General features: G+C 54.5%; 2 protein-coding genes across 2 annotated transcripts; both read right to left on the bottom strand.

Annotated features, from left to right (window-relative positions):
• Positions 1-816: 816 nt before the first annotated feature.
• Positions 817-8,528, bottom strand: C1QTNF6 (C1q and TNF related 6). Its single transcript, XM_055566175.1, has 3 exons — positions 8,391-8,528; positions 5,891-6,149; positions 817-3,557 (listed from the first exon to the last, which is right to left on the bottom strand). The coding sequence occupies exons 2-3, from the start codon at positions 6,141-6,143 to the stop codon at positions 3,010-3,012; spliced, it is 801 nt and encodes a 266-aa protein (XP_055422150.1). The 5' UTR covers positions 6,144-6,149; positions 8,391-8,528; the 3' UTR covers positions 817-3,009.
• A 12,015-nt stretch (positions 8,529-20,543) lies between these two features.
• On the bottom strand, positions 20,544-21,812 carry SSTR3 (somatostatin receptor 3). Its single transcript, XM_055566174.1, has one exon. It carries the CDS (start codon positions 21,810-21,812, stop codon positions 20,544-20,546), a length of 1,269 nt encoding a protein of 422 aa, XP_055422149.1.
• Positions 21,813-23,958: the final 2,146 nt, after the last annotated feature.

Raw genomic sequence — 23,958 nt, 5'->3', positions numbered from 1 at the left:
TGACAGAAGGCTCCTGCCTGGCACTGGGGGTGACCTTTACCACCAGGGTTGAAGCAGGGGTGCTGGTGAGGCCGATGATGCTTCAACAGAGCCTGAGCTAAGAGCATGGAGTTGGGGAACTTCCCTGGTTGTCCAGTGGTTAAGATTCCGTGCTTCCAGTTCAAGGGGCATGTGTTCAATTCCTGGTTGGAGAACTAAAATCCCATAGGCCATGGGGAATGGCCAAAAAATAAAAAAGAGCATGCAGTGGCCTTCCTCCCCTGAGCAGCCCTGTTAGGACCTCTTACGTGAGAACTGTGAGAACTTCAGCTGTGGTAGGAAACCTCCTTAAGAGGCCAGATGGGCTCTAAGAAAGCAAAGGTTTGTGCCTCCCTCTGCCTGGGTGGCCACAGGCTCAGGTGAATCCTGGGAATCCTGGCACAGTTATAGTGGGCTTGTCTTTATAGCATCCTCTTCCACGTGGTACCGAGAGGACCACTGAACACAGCAATAGGCACGCGGGCAGCACAGGATACCGCCATCAAGCCAGTAAGGGGAGTCAACACAGATGACTTTAAGTATCTTTATGTGAGTGGCTGCTGTGCTAACTCAGAAGTCAGAACTCACAAAGACTGCTCTTTGTATGATGTGCAGCACTTTCCTCCAGAGAATATCCAGTGATTCTCCAGTAAACATTACACACAGAATGTGAGACCGAAGACCCAAGTGAGGATCTGTGGTTTGTTCTGCACGTTCAAGGGCCTCACTAGAACACAAACTCCATGGGTGTTCTCCACTGGGAGGTGATGAATTATGCCCGCCTCCACTGAAGCTTCCAAGCTTGGTGGGGTACCCAGCACACAGTAGGTGCTCAACAGTTGTGGCTCCAAGGATGAACACTGCTCTCACTAGGCAACCTCTCTTCTAATCCTTATGTCCACCCCCATAAGGGGGACAATCAGCATTCCCATTTTACCAGACAAGGAAACTGAGGCTCAGAGACATGGGGACTTTCCCAAGGCCACAGCCAGGGAGTGGCACAGCAGACTCAGCTGGCTCCACTGCCTCCAAGGCGCACAGGCTGGGTGAGTGACCAGAGGTGCTGGCTTCTCTGTGGCTGGGGAGCACGTGTAGTAGATCCCTGGACTGCCTGGGTCCCTCTGGAGCCCTGGACCTGGGCGCAGCAGAATGGGGCACACCGGCCTCCCAAGGTGGGCGAACAAACAGAGCAGAACCAACCAACCCGAGTTGCCAAGAGGACATAAAACCTTTAATCACACTGGTCAAGCAGGGCAGGGGTGAAGTCAGGTTGGGGAGGTTGGGGCTGTTGCACAGGACCGGCCTTCAAGGCATCAGGTCAGGCCCTGCTGCCACCCCCCAGCCATGTGGCCATGGCTCCCTTGGCTAGGAGTAAGCACCAGAGACCAGCACCGGGGTCACCTCTGCCCCCAAGTCCACACAAGCACCAATGGGCGGAGGCCATCTCCTTCTAGGAAGAGATTCCAGCCACCTGGGGCTGGGGAAGGGGAAGGCTGGGGGCCTCCAGGCTGACCCACCCTGGGAGAAGGGAAAGGACAGAAGTCCTGATGTCCCTCAATTGGCCTCAGCCTCTCCCAGTGCCTCCCTCAGCATCATGGCTCAGAGGAGCATCCCCGGACTGACCTGGAACATGACTGGCTTCAGTTCCCCAGACCTGCTGAGGGGTCCAAAGCCCAGTGCCCTCCTTCCTGGCTCATTGCCCGGCAGTGGCATTTGTAACTGCAGCAGCAGCCAGAGGCAGCTCTGCTGGGCAGCAGGGCCTCAGCACCTTAACAAAGTGTGGAGGGCCAGGGGCATGGGCTGGCGAGGGGCACCAAGGAGGTCAGAGCACCTGGGGACAGACATTAGTGTCTGACAGCAGCTGGAAGCCTAGGAGGATGGAGGCCCAGGCAGCTTTGGCAGAGAGGGCTGTGCACGGCCCTGACAGCACCAGGGAGCAAGGCAGGGAGGGCATGCCCTGAGGGTGGTGGTGGGTAGGAGCCCTCGCAGGCATCCATCCCAGCTGTGTAGGGACCTTGGTCTGGGCTTCTTTCTTCAGGGGATGCCTTACCCCAAAATGCCTCCAAACCCCTGGGTCCTCTCCTGATAGCACCTGTCCCCTGACCAAGGTCCCTCTGGGTTTGATTTAAAGGATGGGCATGGGGCAGAAAAGAAAGGAACAGGCAGAGGATACCCATTTTGCCTCGGTACCCTAACCTGTCAGCCTTGAGTGGTGGGTAATGAGGGGCCACAGTTCCTGAATGCCCATAACACAGATGTATATGATCAGAGCCCCAAGAAGTTCTCTGGGGCTGTTTTCAGGATCCTCTGTGTCTCCTCTCCCCAGCTGGACTGGGTGCTCCCCAAAAACAGGGCCTGTGTCTGTTTCGCCTCAGCCTTCCCAGAGCCGGGCACAGAGAGGGTGATCAGTGAATGTTCAGCAACTGAATAAACGCACTATGGGTGAGCATGTGGTGGGCAGACAGGAGTTCAGAGAGAAGGAAGAGGTTGCAAGAGACAAAAGGAGGAAGTATCCTAGAAAGATGAAATTTAAGGATGTTGGGAAGATTCCAGAATGTTGGGAAGATTCCAGAATGTTTGGAAAGTATCAAAATGTTGTGAAAGCTGTAGGACCTGGTTACTCAAGTGGGGTTCCAGAGACCAGCAGCACCGGCAATCACTCAGGAATGTACTAGAAATGCTGAATCCTGGGCCCAGTCCTGGGCATTTCAGCACAATGCCCCAGTGATTTGTATCACATTCAAGTTTGAAAATGGCTGATCTAGAAGGTTGGGAAAGTTCTAGAAGATTTAGGTTAGGAGGTTTCTTAAAATGTTCAAGAGGAGAGAGGCAGGAACAGGCTAGGAGGGGTGATGGAGGGAAAAAAAAGAGGAGGAAGGCTGCCCAGAATGCTAGGTCAGGGGCCCATTTTACAGATGGGCAAACTGAGGCCCCCACAGGAGACAGACCTGCCCACAGCCACCCCAGGCCAGAGCTGCCCCAGGGGAGGCACTAATCGTCCTCGGGCTTGATGAGGTGGCCGCTGAAGGTGATGTAGGTGTCTATGTCGTCGCTGTAGACAGCATTCTCACGCTCGCGCTTGAAGAGCCGTGCCCACACGCGGTCGCCAGGTGCCAGGGCCAACATCACGCTCTGGCTCTGCATGATGCTGCGGTCGCTGGGCTGCGCGTACAGGATGACGGCCGCCTTGTCGTTGTGCACCACGTGCACATAGGTCTCCTTGAAGTTCCAGCTGTGCACATTAAGGCTGAAGAAGTAGAGACCGCGCAGCGGGGCGACGAAGTGGCCGGCAGCCAGGTCGAAGTGCCCATCGGGGTTCACGAAGACCGTGTCAAAGAGCAGCGGCTGGAAACCCTCGCTGCTGTGCAGGGCTGTCTTGCGGCCCACCGAGAAGGCCGAGAAGCGTGTCTGGCATGGACTGCCAGGGCTGCCCGCCTGCCCCTTGGCACCCTTGATGCCCTGGGGGCCACGGTCCCCCCGGGGACCCTCCCTGCCCAGCTTCCCGGGTGAGCCCAGCAGGCCTCGGTCCCCCTTGTCACCTGTGGGGACAAGAAGAGGAAAAGTCAGGGCAGGTGCCCAGGGCTGCTTCTAAGCATCTGCAGAAGGCTCTACCCTGCCAAGAGAAGGTAGGCCAGAGGAACCGCCATTTACTGAGCACCTACTGCACGCCAGGCATCACTGCCCCAAATGACCCTTTAAAGGAGACACCATGTCCACCGCCATTCATAGGGAGGTGAAGGGACTCGCCTGGGTGGCATGGCACGGCTTAGGAGCAGGGCGGCATGCATGCAAGTTAAGTTGCTCCAGTCGTGTCCAACTCTTTGCGACCTCATGGACTGTAGCCCACCAGGTTCCTCTCTCCATAGGATTCTCCAGGCAAGAATCCTGGAGTGGGCTGACATTCTCTTTGTCAGGGGATCTTCCTGACCCAGAGATCAAGCCTGCATCTCCTGCAGGTGGATTTTTTACCACTGAACCACCAGGTAAGTGCCACTCTGCATGCTAAGTCGCTTCAGTCATGTCCGACTCTTTGTGACCCTATGAACTTATAACCTTCCAGGCTCCTCTGTCCATGGGATTTTCCAGGCAAGAATACTGGAGTGGATTGCCATTTCTTCCTCCAGGGGAGCTTCCTGACCCAGGGATCGAACCCACGTCTCCTACATTGGCATGCAGATTCTTTTCCACTGTGCCACCTGGGAAGCTATGCTTCTTGAGGAAACAGATCCCAAATATTTTGCTGCTGCCTGTCACAGTGCCAGTAATCACCCTCAGTCACATCCCTTTGAATGAAACGGACAGCCCTGTGTTCTCCCGGGGCCCCCTCTGACCACAGCGATGTTGCTAGGAAGAGGCAGAAAAGAGGGCACAGGCCCTCGGAGGAGAAGCCTGGAGAGAAGCAAGGAGCGGGGAGTCAAGGTCTCTGCAGAAGTCTTCTTCACCAGCCCCATTGGTGAAGTAACTACCTCATCACATGCCCTGCACTTTACAGGTTGCAGAGCACTTTCTTCATCCCAGTCCCGAGGGATGGTAGTCATAGTTTATATATGATGCAGCGAGCCCAGGAAGGAAGAGACCTTGCTGCCCCACACAGCAAGGAAGCTGAAGAGCTGCGGCTGGGACCCAGGGAAGGTGAAAGGTGCCTTCCGCCACAGCAGATGCCCACCCACCTAACAGGCAGCTAGAGAGGTGGCCCAGGAGAGGTGACATGGGATTTTATGGAGGACAATGACGGGGAAGTACTGTTGACACCCAGGTACCTCGTTAACCTCACACAGAGGGCTCTGCTGGCCTTGGGGAAGGGGTGATGTGTGAGGTGGTGAGAAAACCGGGGAGAGGAAGAGAGGGTCTCAGATCCGTGGAGTGGAGTGGTCCTCTGCATTCCTCCCCATAAATCCTAGCTCTGCCCCTGAATAGTGGTGTGACCCCAGAAGATCTCCTCCTCTCTCGGAGGCTCAGGTTTCCCCATCTGCAAAGTGGGAGGATTAAGTATACCGCCCTCACAGGGTTGTTGTGAGCAAAGACGGAGGTAAGAATGTCAAGGGCCCGGCCCCGGGAGTTTGACCAGCTGCTCGCAGCCCCCAACAGCAGAAGTAGCTCTCTTGGGGTCTGGTCTTAGAGGACAGGGAGTCAGCTCTCACTTGAATGGCTCAGGGGGTCCCCACAGCTCTCCCCACTTCTAGCCTTGTCTCCCACCACCTAGTCTCCAGGAGAAATGAGAGGGATCCATTTGAAACCTAAGCCGGGTCAGGCCCCTTGTCTGCTCAACCCCTCCCTTGCTCCCTATCTCACTCAGAGAAGAAACCCACAGTTTGTTTCTAACCTCAGCTCCTCTGCTTGTCCCCTGCTCCTTAAACATACCAGGCCCACTATTCACTCTGTGAATAGAGTGACCTGCTATTCACTCTGCCTGGAATGTTCTTCCCCAGGTATCTACATGGCTTCTTCCCCACCTTCTCAGTGAGACCTCCCCTGACCACCCCCATTCAATATGCAACCCGTGCCCCACACCTGCACTCCCAGTGCTTTTTCCACCTCAGCACTTCCACAGCATTTATCACCAACCATCTCTTTAACTTGGGTGATATGTTTATTGCTCATTGTGTGCCTTCCTCACTAGAACAGAAGCTCCACAGACATGGCATCTCTGTCTGGTTTGTACACACTCCCTCCAAGAATTCAGAATGATCCTGGCACATAGTGGGTACTCAATATAATGTGTGAATGAAAGAAAGGGTCTGAGACAGTTTTATGTCCTGGTCTTTCCTGCTCCTCTCACCTCACCTCCCCCAGGCCCAGGAAGAGATCTTCCCACATGCCCTCCTTGATGCCAACCAGGCCAGTCCAGCCCGAGTCCTGTGTGGGTCCTCACCCTTCAGGATGGTGATGTTAATGTAGGGCCTGACCTCAGGCAGCACATATGGGAGGGCAGACGGAGAGGCTGAGGATGCATGCGCAGCATCAGCAAGGACCGTGGGGTCTTCAGAGTCACAGCACCGTCGACAGAACCCAGGGGAACTAGAAGCCACAGCTTCCCCAGAGGTAGGCTCCTCGGTGGGGAGTCCAGACACCAAGAGAGGGAGCAGGAGCGCTGCCCAGAGGAGGCCCAGGGCAGCCATCCCCATGGCGACCTGGAGCAGGAAGGAAGGACAGGAATATAGTTACCTGAAGATCTACACTCTGCTGATGCCTAGAGTGAACACCTGCAGCATGGGTGTTCCTGATGTAACCCAGGGAGGGAGCACTAGTGCCCCATTTAACAGACAAGAAGACTGAGGCCTACACAGGAAGACAAGTTCTTCAAGTTCACAAAGAGACCTGTGGTAGTGCAGGGCCTGGAGTCTGAGTCTCCACTCCCTGGGGGTTTCTGCCACACGTGGGCCCACAGAGGAGGACCCCTTCTGAAGATGAAGGTCCTTCCTGGGAGGTCTTTGCTGGGGTGGGTGAGGAAGATGCCCTGCTGCCCATGTGACATAGCCAATGAGACTGTAAAACGCTTTTCCCACACTCCCAATCTCCCTCGGCCTTGTTTTCCTGTCACGGACTCCATAGTCAATGGAATACAAGTTAGAAGAAGGAGCCCCTTGGGACAGACTAAATAGAAACAGACAAAAGAAGCCCAGCAGTCACGCACACTGAAGATGTGTAGATGGCGTCAGCCCACCTCCTTGTTCAGCATCTTTGTGCAGTCAACAACTTACACAGCTCAACCTCACCCAAGAAGCCCTATAGGGAGGGAGCAGGAGAGAGTAAAATTCATTGGAAGGTGGTTGTGTCAATTATCTTAGACCTGCCAATCAGCTGCCAGGGTGGTAATTTGGAATTAAGGAACAGAACCCAGGAGTTCTGGAAAATTTTAAAGGAACAAGGAAGTCCAAGGATTTGTGAGGATCTGTCTTTGGCCTTGGCCAAGAAGGGATCCAGAGTTCCAGAGGAGGGGCAGAAGGTAGCCTGGACAGCAGTGACTGGAGACAAGCCAGGCTGGTGGGCAGGAAGCCAGGCAAAGAGCTTCTGAGGTGGTGGCAGTCTTTGGGGGCTGGCACACGTTATCGCAGGATCAGAAACTAGTTTTTTGAAACCAGACTGGTTTTTACACTTCTGGCGTTTCTTTGTTTATTTCCTTTTTGTTCTCCTGTAACATTTAGTACAATTCAAAAATATTTTTCTGTGGTTAATACGGGTTGAGAAGGTAAAATTATTATTTTTAAATGCCCTTCTATCCTAACCTGAGCACGGAAGAGTTGGGTCTTAAAGGGGCAGGAGCACTCCCTGCACCAGCCCCCTTCCCCTCCCCGCTTCCCAGAGCTCGGTCGTAGCAGTGGGCAGCAGCCTCCAGAGTCATCACCCTCTCCTGGAGGTGACCTTGTTCCCCACCCCCACCCTGCACTGGTTTCCTCCTTCTGCTCTGTAAGGCAGGTCAGGTCTTCAGGGAACAGCACCCACTCTGGCCAAGATTATCACCCTTACCTTTTATTTGTAAATTATAATACACACCCCAGCGGTTTTGAGAAGAGCAGAATCCCCTCTTTCCTGGCCACAGATGTGAGACTTTTAGAATCAGACCTGAGATTCCAGAATGGTTTGCAAGCTGTTGTGACCTAAGGCTAGTGGCTTAACCTCTCTGGGCTTCGTGCTCCTTAACATTTTACAAGGAGCAGACAACACCACCTCCCCACCAGGTTATTTGGGAGGATTTAAAAGCAGGAAAATCACCTCTCTGGTAAAAGACTCTTAATTAAACTTTTGTTCCTCTCTCTGCTGCCCAACATGACCTCTCCCCTAGTCCTGTATGGGACAGGAAGAGCAGAACTGTTCCCAGAGAACTGGCATGGTCTGGGGACATTTCTGTTGAGCCAGACAGCTGGGAGTCAAAATATCTGTGACACAGAACTGTGACCTGGAGTGGGGGGAGGGGGACGCAGGAAGCAGGAAGCAAAGCAGCTTTTAACAAAAGTAATAACCACAGCCGTGGTCACTGGCTGTCCCTGGGGGAGGGTGGCATGCAGGCATCAAGTGGAGGGACCATGCCATGGGGGTGATTCGGGGGTCCCTGCTGCCTCCACTATGGAGCTGGGGCCTCTTCGGAGTCGAGGGAGAGTCAAGCCCTGCTGGAGCAGACTCAGTGCCCGTCCAGGCAGGAGTGGGCACAAGCCAGGAGCATCGGAGGAGGGCAGCCCTTCACCAGTGCTAAAAATCTCAGTCAGAGGAAGGGATGGGAAAGAGAGAGTCTAGAGGGGCTGGCCGGGGTCAGAGGGAGAGAGCAGGGCCCCGAGATATGTCCAGGAAGAGAGAAGGAAGGAGAGGCATTCCAGGCTCTGACCCCAACCCCCTTGGCCCTGCTGGAGGAAGCTGCAGGACCTCCCATCACTCACTCAGTGTCCGACAGCCTCGTACAGCAGTTCATGGACCCCGGGCCTCCCGGCAGCCTCTGTTTCCTTGATCCATGTTTGCAATGATGATAATAACTTGTTGCTGGCCCAGACCCCCAGGTCTGGCGGGCTGGCCTGGGAGGGAGGGAGGGATGGAGGCAGAGAGGAGGGAGGGAGGGAGGGCGGAGGGAGCAGGCTGGCTTCCCACTGCCCCTCCTCCCTGCTCCCTCCCCTCCAGCCTCTAGGTTCTGCGGAGATGAAGGGAGCTGGTGGATTCCCGTTGCTTAACTCTTTGGTAGTCCTAGAGGGTCTTGTTTAATTCAGAGACCCTATACACTTCCAGCAGGAAGGGGTCTGAGGTTCCTGACGTGCGGGCTGGGAAATCAAGCCCCTGAAAGGGTAAGGGCAGGAGCCCTCTAAGTTGCTCAGAAAGGGGAAGGCTCCAGCCTAAGCTGAAGGGCTCCTTAGTCCGGAGTCACCAAGGCAGGAGGCATACAGAGGGCATGGGCACCAGCCCAGCTACCGCAGGTTCAAATCCTGGCTCGGGCACCCATTGGCCAGTCCTTTCCCCTCTCAGGCCCTGGTTTTCTGTAGAACTCCAGTCCCCAGCCTCATCCTCCATGCCAGTCACAAGGGGAAGCTTAGTAAGTGTATGTTGAGTGATGGTCACATCTCCTTGGGGATCAGCTAACAGTGGCAACCAGGTCAGTAGCTCCACCTCCAATGGACACCAAAGTCCTACTCTGCCTGGAAATTTTGTCATGTTATCCATCTTCCTGGTCTTCTAGAGCCACGGAAATAATTCTCAAGTTCGCAGGAGGGCAGCCTGTACAGAAGACCCCAGGGCCCCAGAAAGGGTCTTGCCTCTGCTTCCTTCTGGTTAGGCTGCAGGAGGCTTTGCAAAGGCTGCAGTCCTGGCTCACTGGGCCAGAGACCCCTGTACAAAGACTCTCTCATAGGTCTCTCGCCCTATAGCCCCCTCTACATTTGTTGAGTACTTACTGCCTGTGCCAGACTTCATCTTCAGAGGGGCTTTTGTCACCCAAAGGGTATTAACATCCATTATTTCTACTCTTCTTACCCCAGCCTTGGGAAAAGGAGCTAGTGGTGGAGCTGATGTGACTCACCCAGGGTCACACAGTTAGTGAAGAGGAACCACGACCCTACAGAATGGAAGGAGCTCCCACGATGACCCAACTGGGTACGGTTGTGTTCAAAGGCTGCAGTTCAGGGTCTGTCCCCTGGGCAGAGAGAGGTGGTGACATTGTGCCTCTCAGATGGCACAAGAGTGCAGTGACCTAAGGGGGGTTTATTGAAGTCTGGGGCTTTGGGCGTTAACCCTCAGGCCCTGCTCACAGCTGGGCAAAGTGTGAAGGAGGGAACAGTCCTGGCTGTGTGTTGTTGACCATCTCTTGTCTCTGAGCTTCTGTTTTTCTATTACTTCGGGGGGATAATCACACAGCAGAATATCCAGGCCTGGAAGGACCCTTAGGGGTGATATAATCCAATCCTTTATTCTGTCCAGCAGGGACACTGTGACTCAGGGACGGCAAGTCTTTGGCTCAAGGTCACACATCAGACTGGAGTCTAAGTTGGGATGAGAGCCCGACTCTCCCGACTTCTAGTGTTGTGCTGCTTCCCTCTCACAAGCCCACCTGGAGTGCCCCCCACCCAGGCCTATTTAGGGGTCCAAAGCAGCCCAAAGGAATGCAGATGGAAGCACTGTGGACCCTGGGAAAGTGATCAGGTCCACACTGGCTGTGCCCTCCATGTGGCCCTGTCCCAGGCAGCATTCCCAGGGCACTGAGCCAGGGCTGCAGAGGGAGGGAAGTAAGGGGAGCCGCCCTCTCCTCCCTCCCCTGCTGCTGCCACCAGAGGGAAAAGGGCTGAATCAGCAGCACTGGAGGCGGACACGGCTCCTGGCTGTCTCTCAGAGATCTGGCTTAGAAAGCCTAGCATCTGAGGACAAAGGGATGTGGGGTGCGGAGAGGCAGGGTGGGGACACAGGATTGCTTTGGTCCAGGGCCCATTGTGTGCTCCTGCCACGCTCAACAGGTCCTCTGCAGAGAAGGAGCCTCAACTCAAAGGTTTGGAAAATAACATCGTTGTTCAGTTGCTAAGTTGTGTCCGGCTCTGCGACCCCATGGACAGCAACGTGCCAGGCTTCCCTGTTCTTCACTGTCTCCCGGAGTTTGCTCAAACAAACTCATGTCCATTAAGTCAGTGATGCTATCTAACCATCTCATCCTCTGCCACCCTCTTCTTTTGCCTCCAATCTTCCCAACATCAAGGTCCTCTCCAAAGAGTCAGAAAATAATATTTTTTAAGGGAAGTGTTGCATTAGTTATTAAAAGTGGTACAGAATTCCAAGTGATGTTAAAGCAATCCTTTGTAGAAAAGAATTGGAAACACCCATATTACACATTTGATCCATAGCTCAGCTGCTAAAGAATCCGCCTGAAATGCAGGAGACCACAGTTTGATTCCTGGGTCAGGAAGATCCCCAAGAGAAGGGCATGGCAACGCACTCCAGTATTCTTGCCTGGAGAATTCCATGGACGGAGAAGCCTGGCGGGCTACAGTCCATGACGTCGCAAAGTGTTGGACACAGCTGAAGGACTAATCACACATTTGAGCCAGTTATATTTTACACACTTTCTCTGGAATGTCATAGGAAGGTGCTAATGTCATTTTGATGACTTAACTTTGCTATATAAATTTAATAAACTAGGTATATATGGGGGGGGGGAAAGGAGCCTCATCTCACTTAACAGGTGAGGAGGCTGAGGTCTGGACAAGAAAACCATTCTCATCAGGTTCTAGGTCCAGCTTCTTTGACTCCCAGCTGTGGTCAGTGTCCCAGAAAAGGGCCCCTTGTCCCAGCCCCCAGCTCCCAGGCAGCTGGCTGTGATGAGGGGTGGAGTAGACAAGAGGGTTGGACTCTGGAATATTATACACAATTTTAATTATATTCTTCCTTCCACTCTCTTCCATCAACCGGAAAATTTCCCATTTGTGCATGAGCCCTTAGTCTCCCAGCCACTCTGCTGCTCTCCACAGCAGCCCAGGTAGCTTGGAGACAGAGTCACAGCCCTGAGTCAGACAAGACTGGGTCTACATCTCAGCTCCACTTCCTTCCAGCTCTGGTGACCTTGGCCACGTCCCCCTACCTCTGAGCCTTGGTGTCCCTGGGCCAGAGGGACACGAGGAGACCAAGACCATCTGAGCAGCCTGGCAGGATATCCAATGGGATATACACTGGCCACCAACCAGTGCTTCTCCAGGTGAATATGGTGAGGACATTAGCCCATCCTCCTCAGGCACACATCTGAGACACAGACTCACTGACTCCCAGAACCAAGCTTCTAGCCACACCCACCTTCCAGCCCAAAGTTTGGACGAAGATATAAAAATAGTGACACCTGGTGCTTGCAACAAGAACCCTTCATGCATTTTTTAAAAATAAAATGTGCCCGTCATAAAGTGAGACAGAACAGAAAACAGGATTCCTGGACTCAGCTATGCAAGTGGTGTATGGCAAGTCACCGATCTATTAATAACTGTTCTAGGGCAGTCGTCAAGAAACTAAACAAAGGAAACCGTGAGCGCCACCCACTGGGGAGTCATGGAGCCCGGCACCTACCCCACGCCACCGGGCCTTCTGATGTACCCCATCCGTCCGGTTCTTAGGGAGCTGGCGGGGTGGGGTGGGGCGGGGAGATGGAGGGCCCACTGAGATGCGCCGTTCCCTAACTTCTTCCAACAACGTGGGTAGGGGGTCCAATGGGACCATCGCTCTCCCAAGCTGCTAGCTTACTCGGCTTCTGGGATCTGCAGAGCCCCTCCTTCGACCAGTTGAGTAGTCGAGGGTGAACTTCGCTCTCCGGACTCCATTTCTCCGTCCTGGGCTTTCTCAGCAACCCACGTCTGTCCTACAGGTGTTCATCTGACTTGGGCGAGTTTATCCCATTTTACAGAAAGGGAAACCGAATCCCCAAGAGGCCTACAGAAAGGAAGAGCCAGCCCCCTCCCAGCCCTCCTGGCCCCTGACAAGGACGGTGGTTACACAGCGGGAAACTGAGGCTCAGGGAAGCAGGTGCACTAACTGGCTCCTCCTCACGGCCGACTAGGGGCAGAGCCAGATGACGGGGCGGGCAAGGTACAGGGGTGGCCACTGCCATCTCCCACTTTTCTCGGCCAAATTAAGGGGTGCGACTCCCCCACCCCCAAGCCGGGGGAGCCCCAACATCCCTCCACCCCCACTTCGGGCTCAAACCCTGGGAAAAACTGCCGCCAGCTGCGGCCACTCTTGGCAACACCCAGGGCTCTGCTAGAACAGACCCCCGCCACAAAGAAACCCGCCGGCGTCTTCGCTGGGGCCACCGCGCCAGTAAGCCAGAAGCCCAACAGGAGATGCGCGAAGGCAGCCGCGGCGGCGCCGGGGAGGGGCCTTTGAGAGTTCAGCTCCGGTGGAGCCGAGCAGAACCGAGCAAAGCCGAACTTGGCCGAGCGGAGCCGAGTCCAGCCGAGTCAAGCGGGTCTGGCGGATCATAGCCGGGTCTGACCGCACTGTGCCGAGTCGAGCCGAGTTCGGCCGAGTGGAGCTGCTGGAGGGAGCCAAGGGGAGAGGGGAAGGTCACTCGGCGCCCCCTGCTGGACACAGAGCCCGGCGCTGGACTCAGCCGAAGCTAACGCGTCGCCGCCACCTCCCAGCCCTGCGACAGTCGGGGGCTACTGAGCCCGTTTTATGGATGTGGAAGCTGAGGTTCCAAGACGTTTCCAGCCTGGCCCAAAGGCACACAGAGCTAAGAAGTGGTGGCTGTGAGGTTCGAAGCAGATTGTATGGCAGAGAGCTCACCTGTCACTGCCACCCACTGCAGTGATCATTGTGTGTTTGCTTTGTTCTCGCAGTAATTGCTGCTATTTATCATGGTCATCCAGGAGGAGGGACCTGCCCTGTCTGATGATCCGGGGTAGACCCACCCTGGAGCACAGAGATAACCCCTGTTCTTACAGGTGGTGAAACCAAGTAGGCTCTGGGCATGCTGACCAAGCACAGCAGGGCCAGCCGTTCCCATGTGCAAATATTGACATGTTTCCCGGTCATTAAAGCAGAGAGCAAGTCGGAGAGGCCCTGTCCGACTGCAGGCCTCATTTTCCCTTCCTGTTTACAAGATCTCCAGAGGGTAGGAGCCCCTGGCTGTCTGCAGGCTGTGTCCCCGGGCTATGTGAGCCAGGACCTGGGGTGTCTGGGACCCTGGAGGAGGCCAAGTGTGGCACCAAGCACTGTCTTTGAGCTTGTGAAAAAGTGAAGATTGGCCTTGCCCTCCACCCACATGTGTGTGCTCAAATACATCAGTGACGTTCACTCCTGTGTGCAGACCACCTTAGCCTGCCAGACCGGCCTATGACAAGGCTGCAGGGCTGGCTAGAGGGTGGCTGGGCTGGGCTTCTAGAACACAACCGAGATCACAACAAATGAGTAGTGTCAAAGGAAGGTCGGGCTGCATCAGTGGAAGCAGCCACCCTCACTGGCCAGGGGCTCCTGGAGTTTGTCCGGCTTGATGTCAGCCATCCTTTCTTTGCTTCTATCCTGGACATTTGCCATTTCAAGCAGAGCCGAGCCCACAGGTCAGAAGAGCTGCTTCATGCTGTAGCCTGTCTTTGCACTTGTCTCGATGAACATGGTACTCAGTTCTTCGGCGTGCTGCTTGCCCTCCTCAGTGGTCATCTGCCTCTTATTGGCCAGGTCCATCTTGTTGCCCACCAGCAGCATGATGACGTCACTGCCCCTCTCTGTCCTGACATCAGCAATCCAGAGGCCTGGGATGCTCTGCATGCTGCTGAGTCTTGCTCAAGGACATTGCCTGTCACCACCAGTGGCTGCCAAGGAGCTGACACCATTGGCCTCCGGGTTCTTTCCACACCCAGCATCACTCCTGCCACACTCACCTTCATTTTCGTAGTTTCTAAAAACTATAGGCGCTGGACTGGGGACTAGGAAAATGGGGTTCTTGGTCTGCCTCTGGTGCTGTGACCATGGGTGAATCATGTGACCATCCCAGGCCTCACTGTCTTCAGCTGTAAAATGGATATGAGAGCTGTTCAATAGTACTTTGAACATCTTTCACACTTCTTCCCAGAGCACAAACTCCAGTTCCCTCTTGACGCTTGGCTGGGCTATAACCCCTCCACCAAGATTTCCACCCCCACCCGTGGATGGCTTCTCACTTTTGTTAAAGCATTTCTCAGGTTTATTTAATTCATAGTACCTACAATGCACTGTGAAAGTGAAGTGCTAGTTACTCAGTTGTGTCCAGTTCTTTGTGACCCCATTGACTGTAGCCCACCAGGCTCCTCTGTCCATGGGATTTTTCAGGCAAGAATACAGGAGTGGGTAGCTATTCCCTTCTCTGGGGGATCTTCCCAACCCAGGAATCAAACCTGGGTCTCCCATGTTGCAAGCAATTCTTTACTGTCTGAGCCACCAGTGAAGCCCTGTACAGTGGACTGTACTACTCACATAATCCTCTTAACATAGATGTCTACCCTCATCTTCATCTCAGAGAGAAGGAAACTGAGGCACAGAAAGGTTAATCAAACAGCTAGTGAATGGATGAGTGGGGATTCGAAACTAGACAGTTCCATATTCCAGGGGCTTAAGAACCACCCCTTTATCTCTTATGTTCAATGTGACTTCCTTTGGCCCTGAAGACAGACCTTGTATTTCTCTACCTTCTGCTTTTTGCATTTGGCAGCTGTTCTATAAACACTTGTTGAATGAAGACATGAATGAATGATAATGTCCAAGGTCTTCCAGAGGCCCAGGAGAGGCAGGGATGCTGGCTTTGTTTTGCAGGTGGTAATTGTATTAGTTTGCTAGGACTGCTGGACTGAACTACCACAACTAGGTGATTTAAACAACCAAAATGTATTTTCTCATAGCTCTGGAGGCTGAAAGTCCAAGATTAAGGTGTCAGGCAAGGCTGCTTCCTTCTGAGGGTTGAGACAACGGACATGTTCCAGACGTCTCTCCCAGTTTCTGGTGGTTTTCTGGCTGTCTTTGGCACTGACTCTTGGGTGCATCACCCAGCATTTTCCCCATGCTCGTGTCTGTGTCCAGATCTTCCCTTTTGTAAGAACACCAGTCATACTGAAATAGAGATCCACCTTACTCTGGGGGGATGTCATCAGAACTCCTTATGACTGGAAAGACCCTATTTCCAAATAAAATTACATCTGGAGGTACTGGAGGTTAGGGCCTCATATGAATTTGAGGGAAGGGGACACAATTCGATGCACAGTGGGAATTAACTTCCTAGGAGGTCCTGTCTGACACAGCTTCTGTCCCTGAACTGGGCCTTTCTCCCTTTCATTCACTGCCTTTCTCCGACCCCAGGGCCTTAGCACATACTGTCCCCCTGCCAGACACACTCAGGCTCACCCTCTGCTCTCAGTACCAGCCCCAACACAGACCCCTCCCCCCAGCTGTGTTCCTCCAGAGCACACTGCACTAGCATCCCACTGGACAGTGGTCCGTTTACCTGTGTGGCTGCCTGTGAGTGCCACAAGCATGGGAACCTGTCTATTTCCCTCCACTGTACTCCCAGTCCAGCGTCAGGGCCTTGCACACAGGAAAACCTTTATCAACTTAAGGAACTTTGCCCAAAGAGGTCAAGTGAATAGCCAAGGCCATGTGGTAGGTTTGTGGCAGAGTGGGCCTACGTCCCAGATCTCCTGACTTTGGGTCTCATGACGTTTAAGGGATGTGTTTGCCCTCTGGCCTTCCAGTAGACTCACCAAGTCTCATCAGGGCCTGCTGGCCACAGAGGAGCACCCTGATGTTTTGATGGGACTGTGGCCTTGTACAACTCCCCTCACCTTATACCTGGAGTTCTTGCTGTCTTTAGAGTGCTTTCTTCTGTGTCTGGAGTCCTTTGGAACCCAGGCTGTCACTTCCCTATGGGACAGTGGCCTCTATCTCCCCCACTCCTTGGAGGTGAAAAGGGCTGAAGCCCTGGGCCCTTGGCTTCCTTGTCCCAGGCCCTGCAGACTCCTTTCTGCTGGTGCTGAGGCTGATGTATGAAGTCCTGGTCCAAGCCATGGGCTGTTGCCTGGCAACTGCCTCTGAGAGACAAGTTTAAGGTAAGGTCTTGGGTCTTGGATGTCTTGAGCAACTTGGACATCTGGAGAGAAGGAATTAGGCAGGGAGGACCATCATCACCCCTTCTACCTGCTTGGGCTCACAGCTCCAGAGCCTCCCCTGAACCCACAGCCCCTGTGGTTCCCATAAGACACAGATTCTAACCCCAAACCCCCATATCACTCTTTCCACCCCCTCGATTCTTCCCGCATTTATTCAGGGTCACCACAGTGCACCAAAGAATTGATGCTTTTGTACTGTGATGCTGGAGAAGACTCTTGAGAGTCCCTTGGACTGCAAGGAGATCAAGCCAGTCAATCCTAAAGGAAATCAGGCCTGAATATTCATTGGAAGGACTGTTGCTGAAGCTGAAGCTCCAGTACTTTGGCCACCTGATGCCAAGAGCTGACTTACTGGAAAAGACCCTGATGCTGGGAAATATAAAAGGCAGGAGTAGAAGGGGATGACAGAGGATGAGATGGTTGGATGGCATCACTAACTCAAAGGACATGAATTTGAGCAACTCCAGGAGTTGGTGATGGACAGGGAAGCCTGGCATGCTGCAGTCCATGGGGACATAAAGAGTAGGACACAACTGAGTGACTGAACAACAACCACATTGTACCAACCAAAGGAAGCTAGAGTAACAGTGTGAAAATTTCCCCCTGGAACTGTGAAATGGAATTTCTTCCATTCACTCATTTATCCCAAATCATCTTATGAAGGGCCCACAGCATTGCCAGGCCCTGGGAACATGGATACATCAGGCTTGAACCCTGCACACGCACATGTGTGTGCACAGGTAGTGAGTGACATATAAGACGTCAGGGAAGCTGGAGGGCTCTGGGCTCCAGAGGGGTGACCCTAGCCAAGGCCCCACTCCCCACACAACCTTGGCTGCCAGCAGTCCCTCTGCTCCCAGCCCATGCACAACGGCCACACACACAGCAGGCCCTGTGTTTCACCCCAATGCACCTTCATTCGTGGATATGGCTAAGATGCCTGAGCACCTACTATATACCCTTCCATTGTATTTACACACTCCTCCTCCATCCTGTTATTGTTGCTGCCTGTCTCATTTCTCCCTGCCATTGAGAGTCTGTCCCTGACCTAACTCCTACCCCACTGGTCAGGCCAAACTGTCCATCACAGTGTCCCACCTTCTTTATAGCTGGAAAGATGGACTTATGACCCACATCTGACCAATCATGGCATTCTATCACCTTGTCTTTGGTGATCTACCCATATGGCCATCATGTGACCCAATTAGAACCAATCAGCTCTCTTCCACGAGGTCTGAAATTTGGACGCAGCAAAAGAGTAGGTTTACTGCTTTTGGATCAAGCTCTCTAAGGATATAGGCTGAGGTTTGTCAGGAGCATCTTCCACGACTCCTGGAGGACCAGGACTCTGGAAGGCAATACACAAGGAGGCCTGGGCATGCAGAGCTGAGAGACAGGAGAGAAGGAGTATCCTGATAGAAAGGCATGCATGGCCACACCCCCACTCAGGCAAACCAATCTAAAACACAGTGCTAGTCAGAGCAGTTGGCCCAGGCCGGTCGTCATGTGTCACCAACTTTATTGACAAGAGTTTGGGTCAGAATTTTCCTTAGGGCCTCTCAGGCACCCTTATAGAAGTGGCTCACTTGCCCCAGGAATCAGGAAAGCAGGAGATGCTAGAATGCCAGGGGTCCTCTTCCCTCAGACCCCAGACCCTCCTCAGGGGAGCCCTAGAATGGGGACTGGGCCTCCAGCCTCCAACCCCTGTACAAGCTCTAGTTTTGTACACTTCCTTCCCCCTGATGGGGCCTCACTCTTCCCCAAGCCCTGCCCCCCGATTCTTGGCTTCTGAACCTCAACTTCCCTTCCTTGTATCCTGTAGTGTCCTTACCCCAAAGGACTGGAAGACAGAGAAGCCACTTCATGAGAAAGAAGGAGGCTGCCTCCACTCTGTAATCTGTTACGCCCCAGCCTCACCCACTGCAGTGTACATGGCAGTTTACCCCAGATGACTCCTTTTCTTCCCAAATCCCAGGAGGCAGGCAAACTGGGACAACCACTGCCATTTTATGAAGGGGAAACTGAGGCCCAGAGAGGTCAAGGCTGGACAGGATCTGGAGGTCTCCCAGGTTGTGGTTCCCACATTTTCTCTGAGGACCCCCTACCTTCTGAAGGGTGGGGGTTGGGAGATTTAGCAAGAGGTGCCACTCTCCTCAGAACCAGTCTCACTGTGGCTCTAAGGGGTCATCTCGGGGAGGGAATCCAGGCCAGCCCGAGCCCAATCTTGGACAGGAGCCTCTCCCTATGGTCTCCCTCCAGCCTCCTCCAGTCTTTTCTTCCTTGAGCCTTTCCGACCTGGACCTGGGGAATGTGAAAGACCAGGAGGCCTGCTCCCCAGCCTGCCAGGGCTGCACCACTCCTCCCAACCTCTCCGGGGAGCCAGGCCCTGCTTCTCAGCTCTGCTCCTAGGCTCCCATTAAGGCCCAACACTTCAGCGTGCTGCAGGCCCTCAGGGGTTGCTGGCCCCATACCTTTCAGGACATTAGCTTTTCCACCCTGATGGCATCCTTTCCTTGAGTTTGATCAGGCCAGGCACTGACTGGCAACCCAATTTCATTGATGTTGCCCCTGAGGTCAGCCCAGGGTGGCCAAGGTTGGCCCCAAGGTCATGAGACAGATCTGACCTTCACTTCTTCTTCCTCCCCCCTCCCCCTTCTCTTCCTCCTTTTTCTTCCCCTCTGCCTCCTCCTCTTATTCCTCTTCCTTTCAGTTCTATTTAGACATGCTGCCTTTCCGTGTCAGTCTGCCCAGGCCAGGTCCCTGACTTAGTCAATGAGAGGGGAGAAGCAGGGAGAATTTCTCCTACGAGAAGGCTCCTGAGCCCTCAAAACCCCGAGACCCCCTCCAGCCATAGGACACAAAGCAAGATGCTTTGAAGGTTGGTAAGCTGCCCCCAACAGGGCCTGAACTAGCCTTTGAGGGGCCTGTGCAATATGGGGTCCTTGTTTAAGAAAAGGAATACAACATTACAAAGACAAAATTAGACTCAGAGCCTCAGAAGGACCCAAGCAGTCAGGAACTCTGAAGCTGGACTTAATTAGCTTCCTGGAAAATCGGCCTCTTCTCTTGTCCAGGAACACAGCCGGCACTGACCATCTGGACCAAGAAGGCCTGGAGGTTATCGGGTTGTTCAGCAGGTGAGACCTGAGGTCCAGAGAGGAGAAGGGCTGGCCCTCAGCCTTGCAGCAAGAGGAGCAGAGCTGATGTGGTGCCTGGGCAGTCTCACACCCCTTCTCCCTACCAGGGGAGACTTCCTCCCATTTGGGGCTGCAGTACTGACCCCTGTGAATACTGGGCCCCACTCCCTCTTTTGTGAACCTGACTGAGCCCAGGAAATCCAAGGCCTTGGTTTATCCTTCTGAGGGCCAATATATAGGGTGCTCTGTCTCTGAAGGGGAGAGCCCATCTGTACCTCTCCCCTTGTTTGTGCTGTGCGTGCTAAGTCGCTTTAGTCATGTCTGACTCTTTGCGACCCTATGGAATGTAGCCCACCAGGCTTCTCTGTCCATGGGATTCTCCAGGCAAGAATAGTGGAGTGGCTTGCCATGCCCTCCTCCAGAGGACCTTCCTGACCCAGGGATCGAACCCTCATCTCCTGTGGCTCCTGCATTGCAGGCAGATTCTTTACCCCTGAGCCGCCAGGGAAGTTCCACCCCTCCCCTTATCCTGACCCTATTCAGGAAGATTCGCCCAGCCGTGATGCCCCTCCAGACTTATCGGATAGAGCTCATCCAGACCGCTGTCTCCCATCCCTGAGTCACAGAGGAGAACAAAAGGCCCAGAGAGGGGGAAGCCACCTATCTGAGGTCACACAGTAAGTCACACAGCAAGGGGATTAGGGCCCAGGCCTCCAAATATTCCATCACGGGCCCTACTACCTCGGGTGGCACACCCTAGGTGCACCCACAGTCTCTGCCCATTCCTCGGGCTACGCTGGCCCTCCACAGGCCCCTAGAGATAGCTGATGTGCAGCGTGTCGGATTTCTCCCCAGCCAAGGGTTCTTGGGGTAGGAACTGATGCTCCTTGCTGGTGGTGCTGCTGGGAGGCCGCTCCTGCCCACTGGGACCTGGCTGTATGATCTGGTTGACCCGGCCGTTCATCTCCCTCCAGTCCCCCTGCTTCCCTGCTCCCGCGTGCTGGTCCTCCCCGTCTCCAGCCTCCTCTTCCTCCTCCGTCTTCTCCGGAGGCCCCACGGGAGGCTCCTGGTTTTGCACACGGCGGGAGGGCCTCAGCAGGACCCTTCGGAAGCCCTGCTTGAAGCGATAGGAGAGGAAGCCATAAAGGATGGGGTTGGCACAGCTGTTGGCGTAGGGCAGGGCCACCACCAGGAAATAGAGGCCGAAGAAGGCAGGCTCCTCGGGCAGCGGGCACACCACATTGATGATGTTGAGCACGTAGAAAGGCATCCAGCAGAGGACGAAGAGCGCCACCACAGCCACCACCATGCGCGTGACTTTGCGCTCAGAATGCCGCCGCCGCTGGCACGAGGGGGCCCGCACCCGCCGCCCGGCGGAGCGCACCTTGACCACGATAAGCAGGTAGCAGAGGCAGATGACCAGCAGTGGCCCAAAGAAGCCCAGCGCAGCCGTGTAGATGATGAAGCCAGCCCGCCAGGCAGCCGCTGGCTCGGGCCACTGCATGTGGCAGGTGCTCATGCCACGGGGCACACCCGAGAAGACCACCACGGGCAGCACCACTACGGCCGAGGCCACCCAGACAGCCGCACTGACTGTGCGGGCCACGGGCGCCGTGCGCCAGCGGGCTGAGCGGGTGGGGTGCACCACGGCCAGATAGCGGTCCACGCTCATGACCGTGAGGCAGAAGATGCTGGTGAACTGGTTGATGCCATCCACAGCCATGACCAGGCGGCACATGAGGGAGCCGAAGGGCCAGTAGGACAGAGCGTTCTGGGCAGCCAGGAAGGGCAGCCCCAGCATGAAAAGCTCATCGGCCAGTGCCAGGTTGAGGATGTAGACATTGGTGACCGATGGGGTGGCCGTCTGTCGCAGGACCACGTAGATGACCAGAGAATTGCCCAGCAGGCCCACCACACACACCACCAGGTAGACCAGTGGGATCAGAACGCCGCTGACAGCCAGACCTGCCGCACTTGACGCTGCGGACACATTTCCGAGGACAGCATCTGGGGGCCAGGCTGACGAGGTGTTCCCGGGTTCCGAGGTCACAGGCAGCAGTGAAAGGGAGCCAGGGGTGTTCATGGCCAAGAGAGGGTGGGTCAGCAGCCAGCTATTGGCCTGGAGGAGGGAGGACATAGCTTGGTCAGGGCAGGGCATGACTTTCTCTCTGTAGCTCCTCCCCCATCACACTGAACTTGGAGACTCCCTGGGCACCTGCCCAGAGTTGGACAAGTCATTCAAGTCATTCATTCATTCTGCACAGGCCAGCAAGGGAGGCTGGCAAGGTAGCCCCACTTCTCAGACAAGAAAACTGAATATTAGAGAGGTAAAGAGAACACCCTATATGACGTAATAGGGGTGCAGCAGGGGACTTGGGCTTGCTTGCTCCAGAGGGCAAGACCAGCAGTGGCCTGCTCCCTTCCCCTGTGCACAGGACGAGTGTTCCACAAATGTTTCAGTAAAGGGGCGAGTGGATCATTCAGTCAGCTGCTGACAACATAGGTCCTTTTCTCTATACCAGCCCTTTTCAAATGCTTTTGACACCAGTGCCTTTTATATTGCAATTCAGTGATGTCACACTCTTCCATAACATAATATGCCCTTTCAACATACGATTGCCTCACTGGCAGAGACCCAAGTGGATCACCCACTGAGATAGACTCTGAGATAGACTGTGTCCTTCCCACCCCTAAATGATTTGTTAAAACCCTAACCTCCAGTGCGATGATAGGAGGGAGAGCCGCAGTGGGGGGTGATTAGGACACAGGGGTAGAGTCCTCATGAATGGGATTAGTGCTCTTCTGAAGAAAGGTCCTAGATCCCTTCTGCCATGGAAGGAAACAGCTAGAAAACAGCCAGCTGGGAACCAGGAAGCAGGTCCCCACCATATACTGAATCTCCTGGCACCTTGATTTTGGGTTTCCCCACCTCCAGAATGGTGAGGAATGAATTTCCATTGTGTATAAACCACCCAGTCTATGGCATTCTGTTACAGCAAGCTGGACAGACTAAGACATCCCCAATAGATCTCAGCTCGCACACTTGAAAACATTGCTGCATGTCACCCATCCTTAATGCTGAGCCCAAGTCTCTAGATGAACTTCAGCAGATCCATAACCACCCCCCACCCCCTGCCAAACTCTGGTGAAAGGTAACAACGCCTCCTTGTATTTTCTGGGCAGAGCCCAGCGCATTCATCCGATTCCTCAGATTCTGAATGCAGTTAAGAACCACATGCTCAGAGGTGTCCCCTTCCCTGGGAATCAAAGCCCCTGAAGATCCTCTCGGCCTGGCCCATCCCACTGTGCCCCCCACAAAGGCCCTGCCTAGGATGATGGACTGTGAACTTGGGGGGTGGGCGGCTGCTGTCCCTCCTGCTCCCACGGCTGACTGATGGTGGAGAAATTCATAACATGCTGGAGGTGAGGACAAGAATAGTCAGCTCCCCCCTGTACCAGTGGGGTGGGCTCCTCTGAGAAGAGGGCACTTCAAGGAGGCCTTCAAGTGTGAGTAAGAGCTTGCCCAGTAGCTCAGTGGAAACCAGCACCCCACCCACTCTGCGAGCACCTTCTTACTGCACTTCTCCTGTGTTATGAGGAGCCGGGCCTCCTCCCGGCGTGCCTACTGGACTTGACTCTCCTTAAGCGTGGAGATGCTCATATTCAGCTCTGGTCCTTTCCCACGTCCCTTCCACACAAGTTCTGTCTCAGTGTCTGAGGCACTGAGTGAATCAGAGGAACCCTGGGTGGACAAATCTCGACACAAAGGAAGGATGAACTGCTGACGGAGGGGATCCAGGCCCTCCTGGGGTAGGGCCCCTGGCCTAGGATGCCCTCGCCTCCTTAGCAGGACTCCCTGGCTCTCTGGAGACCCAGTTACAGGCCAGAGCTGAAGGCCAGAGCCTCCTCTGGGACTGGACCTTCTCCCTTTTCCAAATGATGCCCCCTCCCCAAGTCGCTCGGCTGCTGGCTTCCCTGACTCCCTAGGGAAACCCCGAGGGAGAAAGAAAGCTCTCAGGGGAAACTTCCTCCAGTGTCCCCTTGCCTGCCCAGCCCTGGACCTGAAATGCCTTCAGCAGGACCTATGGTCCCCACTGCCCTGTCCTGACACAGCTTTTCAGATGCAAAGCTCCTTCAAAGGGGAGGCACCCCAACTCAGAGCAGACACCTCTGGGTGGGTGAGCATGTCTGATTGCCCTTGCACGATGACCTGGATTTTCCAAGGACTC

The sequence above is a fragment of the Bubalus kerabau genome, chromosome 1, assembly GCF_029407905.1.
Source record: "Bubalus kerabau isolate K-KA32 ecotype Philippines breed swamp buffalo chromosome 1, PCC_UOA_SB_1v2, whole genome shotgun sequence".
NCBI classification, from domain to species: domain Eukaryota; kingdom Metazoa; phylum Chordata; class Mammalia; order Artiodactyla; family Bovidae; genus Bubalus; species Bubalus kerabau.
The sequence above is the reverse complement of the archived record's forward strand: the minus strand, read 5'-3'. Positions and strand labels throughout refer to the sequence as shown.

Excerpts from the sequence above, each read along its gene's own strand:
- C1QTNF6 (XM_055566175.1), bottom strand. The coding sequence starts at position 6,143 with ATGGGGATGGCTGCCCTGGGCCTCCTCTGGGCAGCGCTCCTGCTCCCT. Across the intron at positions 3,558-5,890 it reads TAACATCACCATCCTGAAGG|GTGACAAGGGGGACCGAGGC; the intron begins GTGAGGACCCAC and ends TTGTCCCCACAG.
- SSTR3 (XM_055566174.1), bottom strand. The coding sequence starts at position 21,812 with ATGAACACCCCTGGCTCCCTTTCACTGCTGCCTGTGACCTCGGAACCC.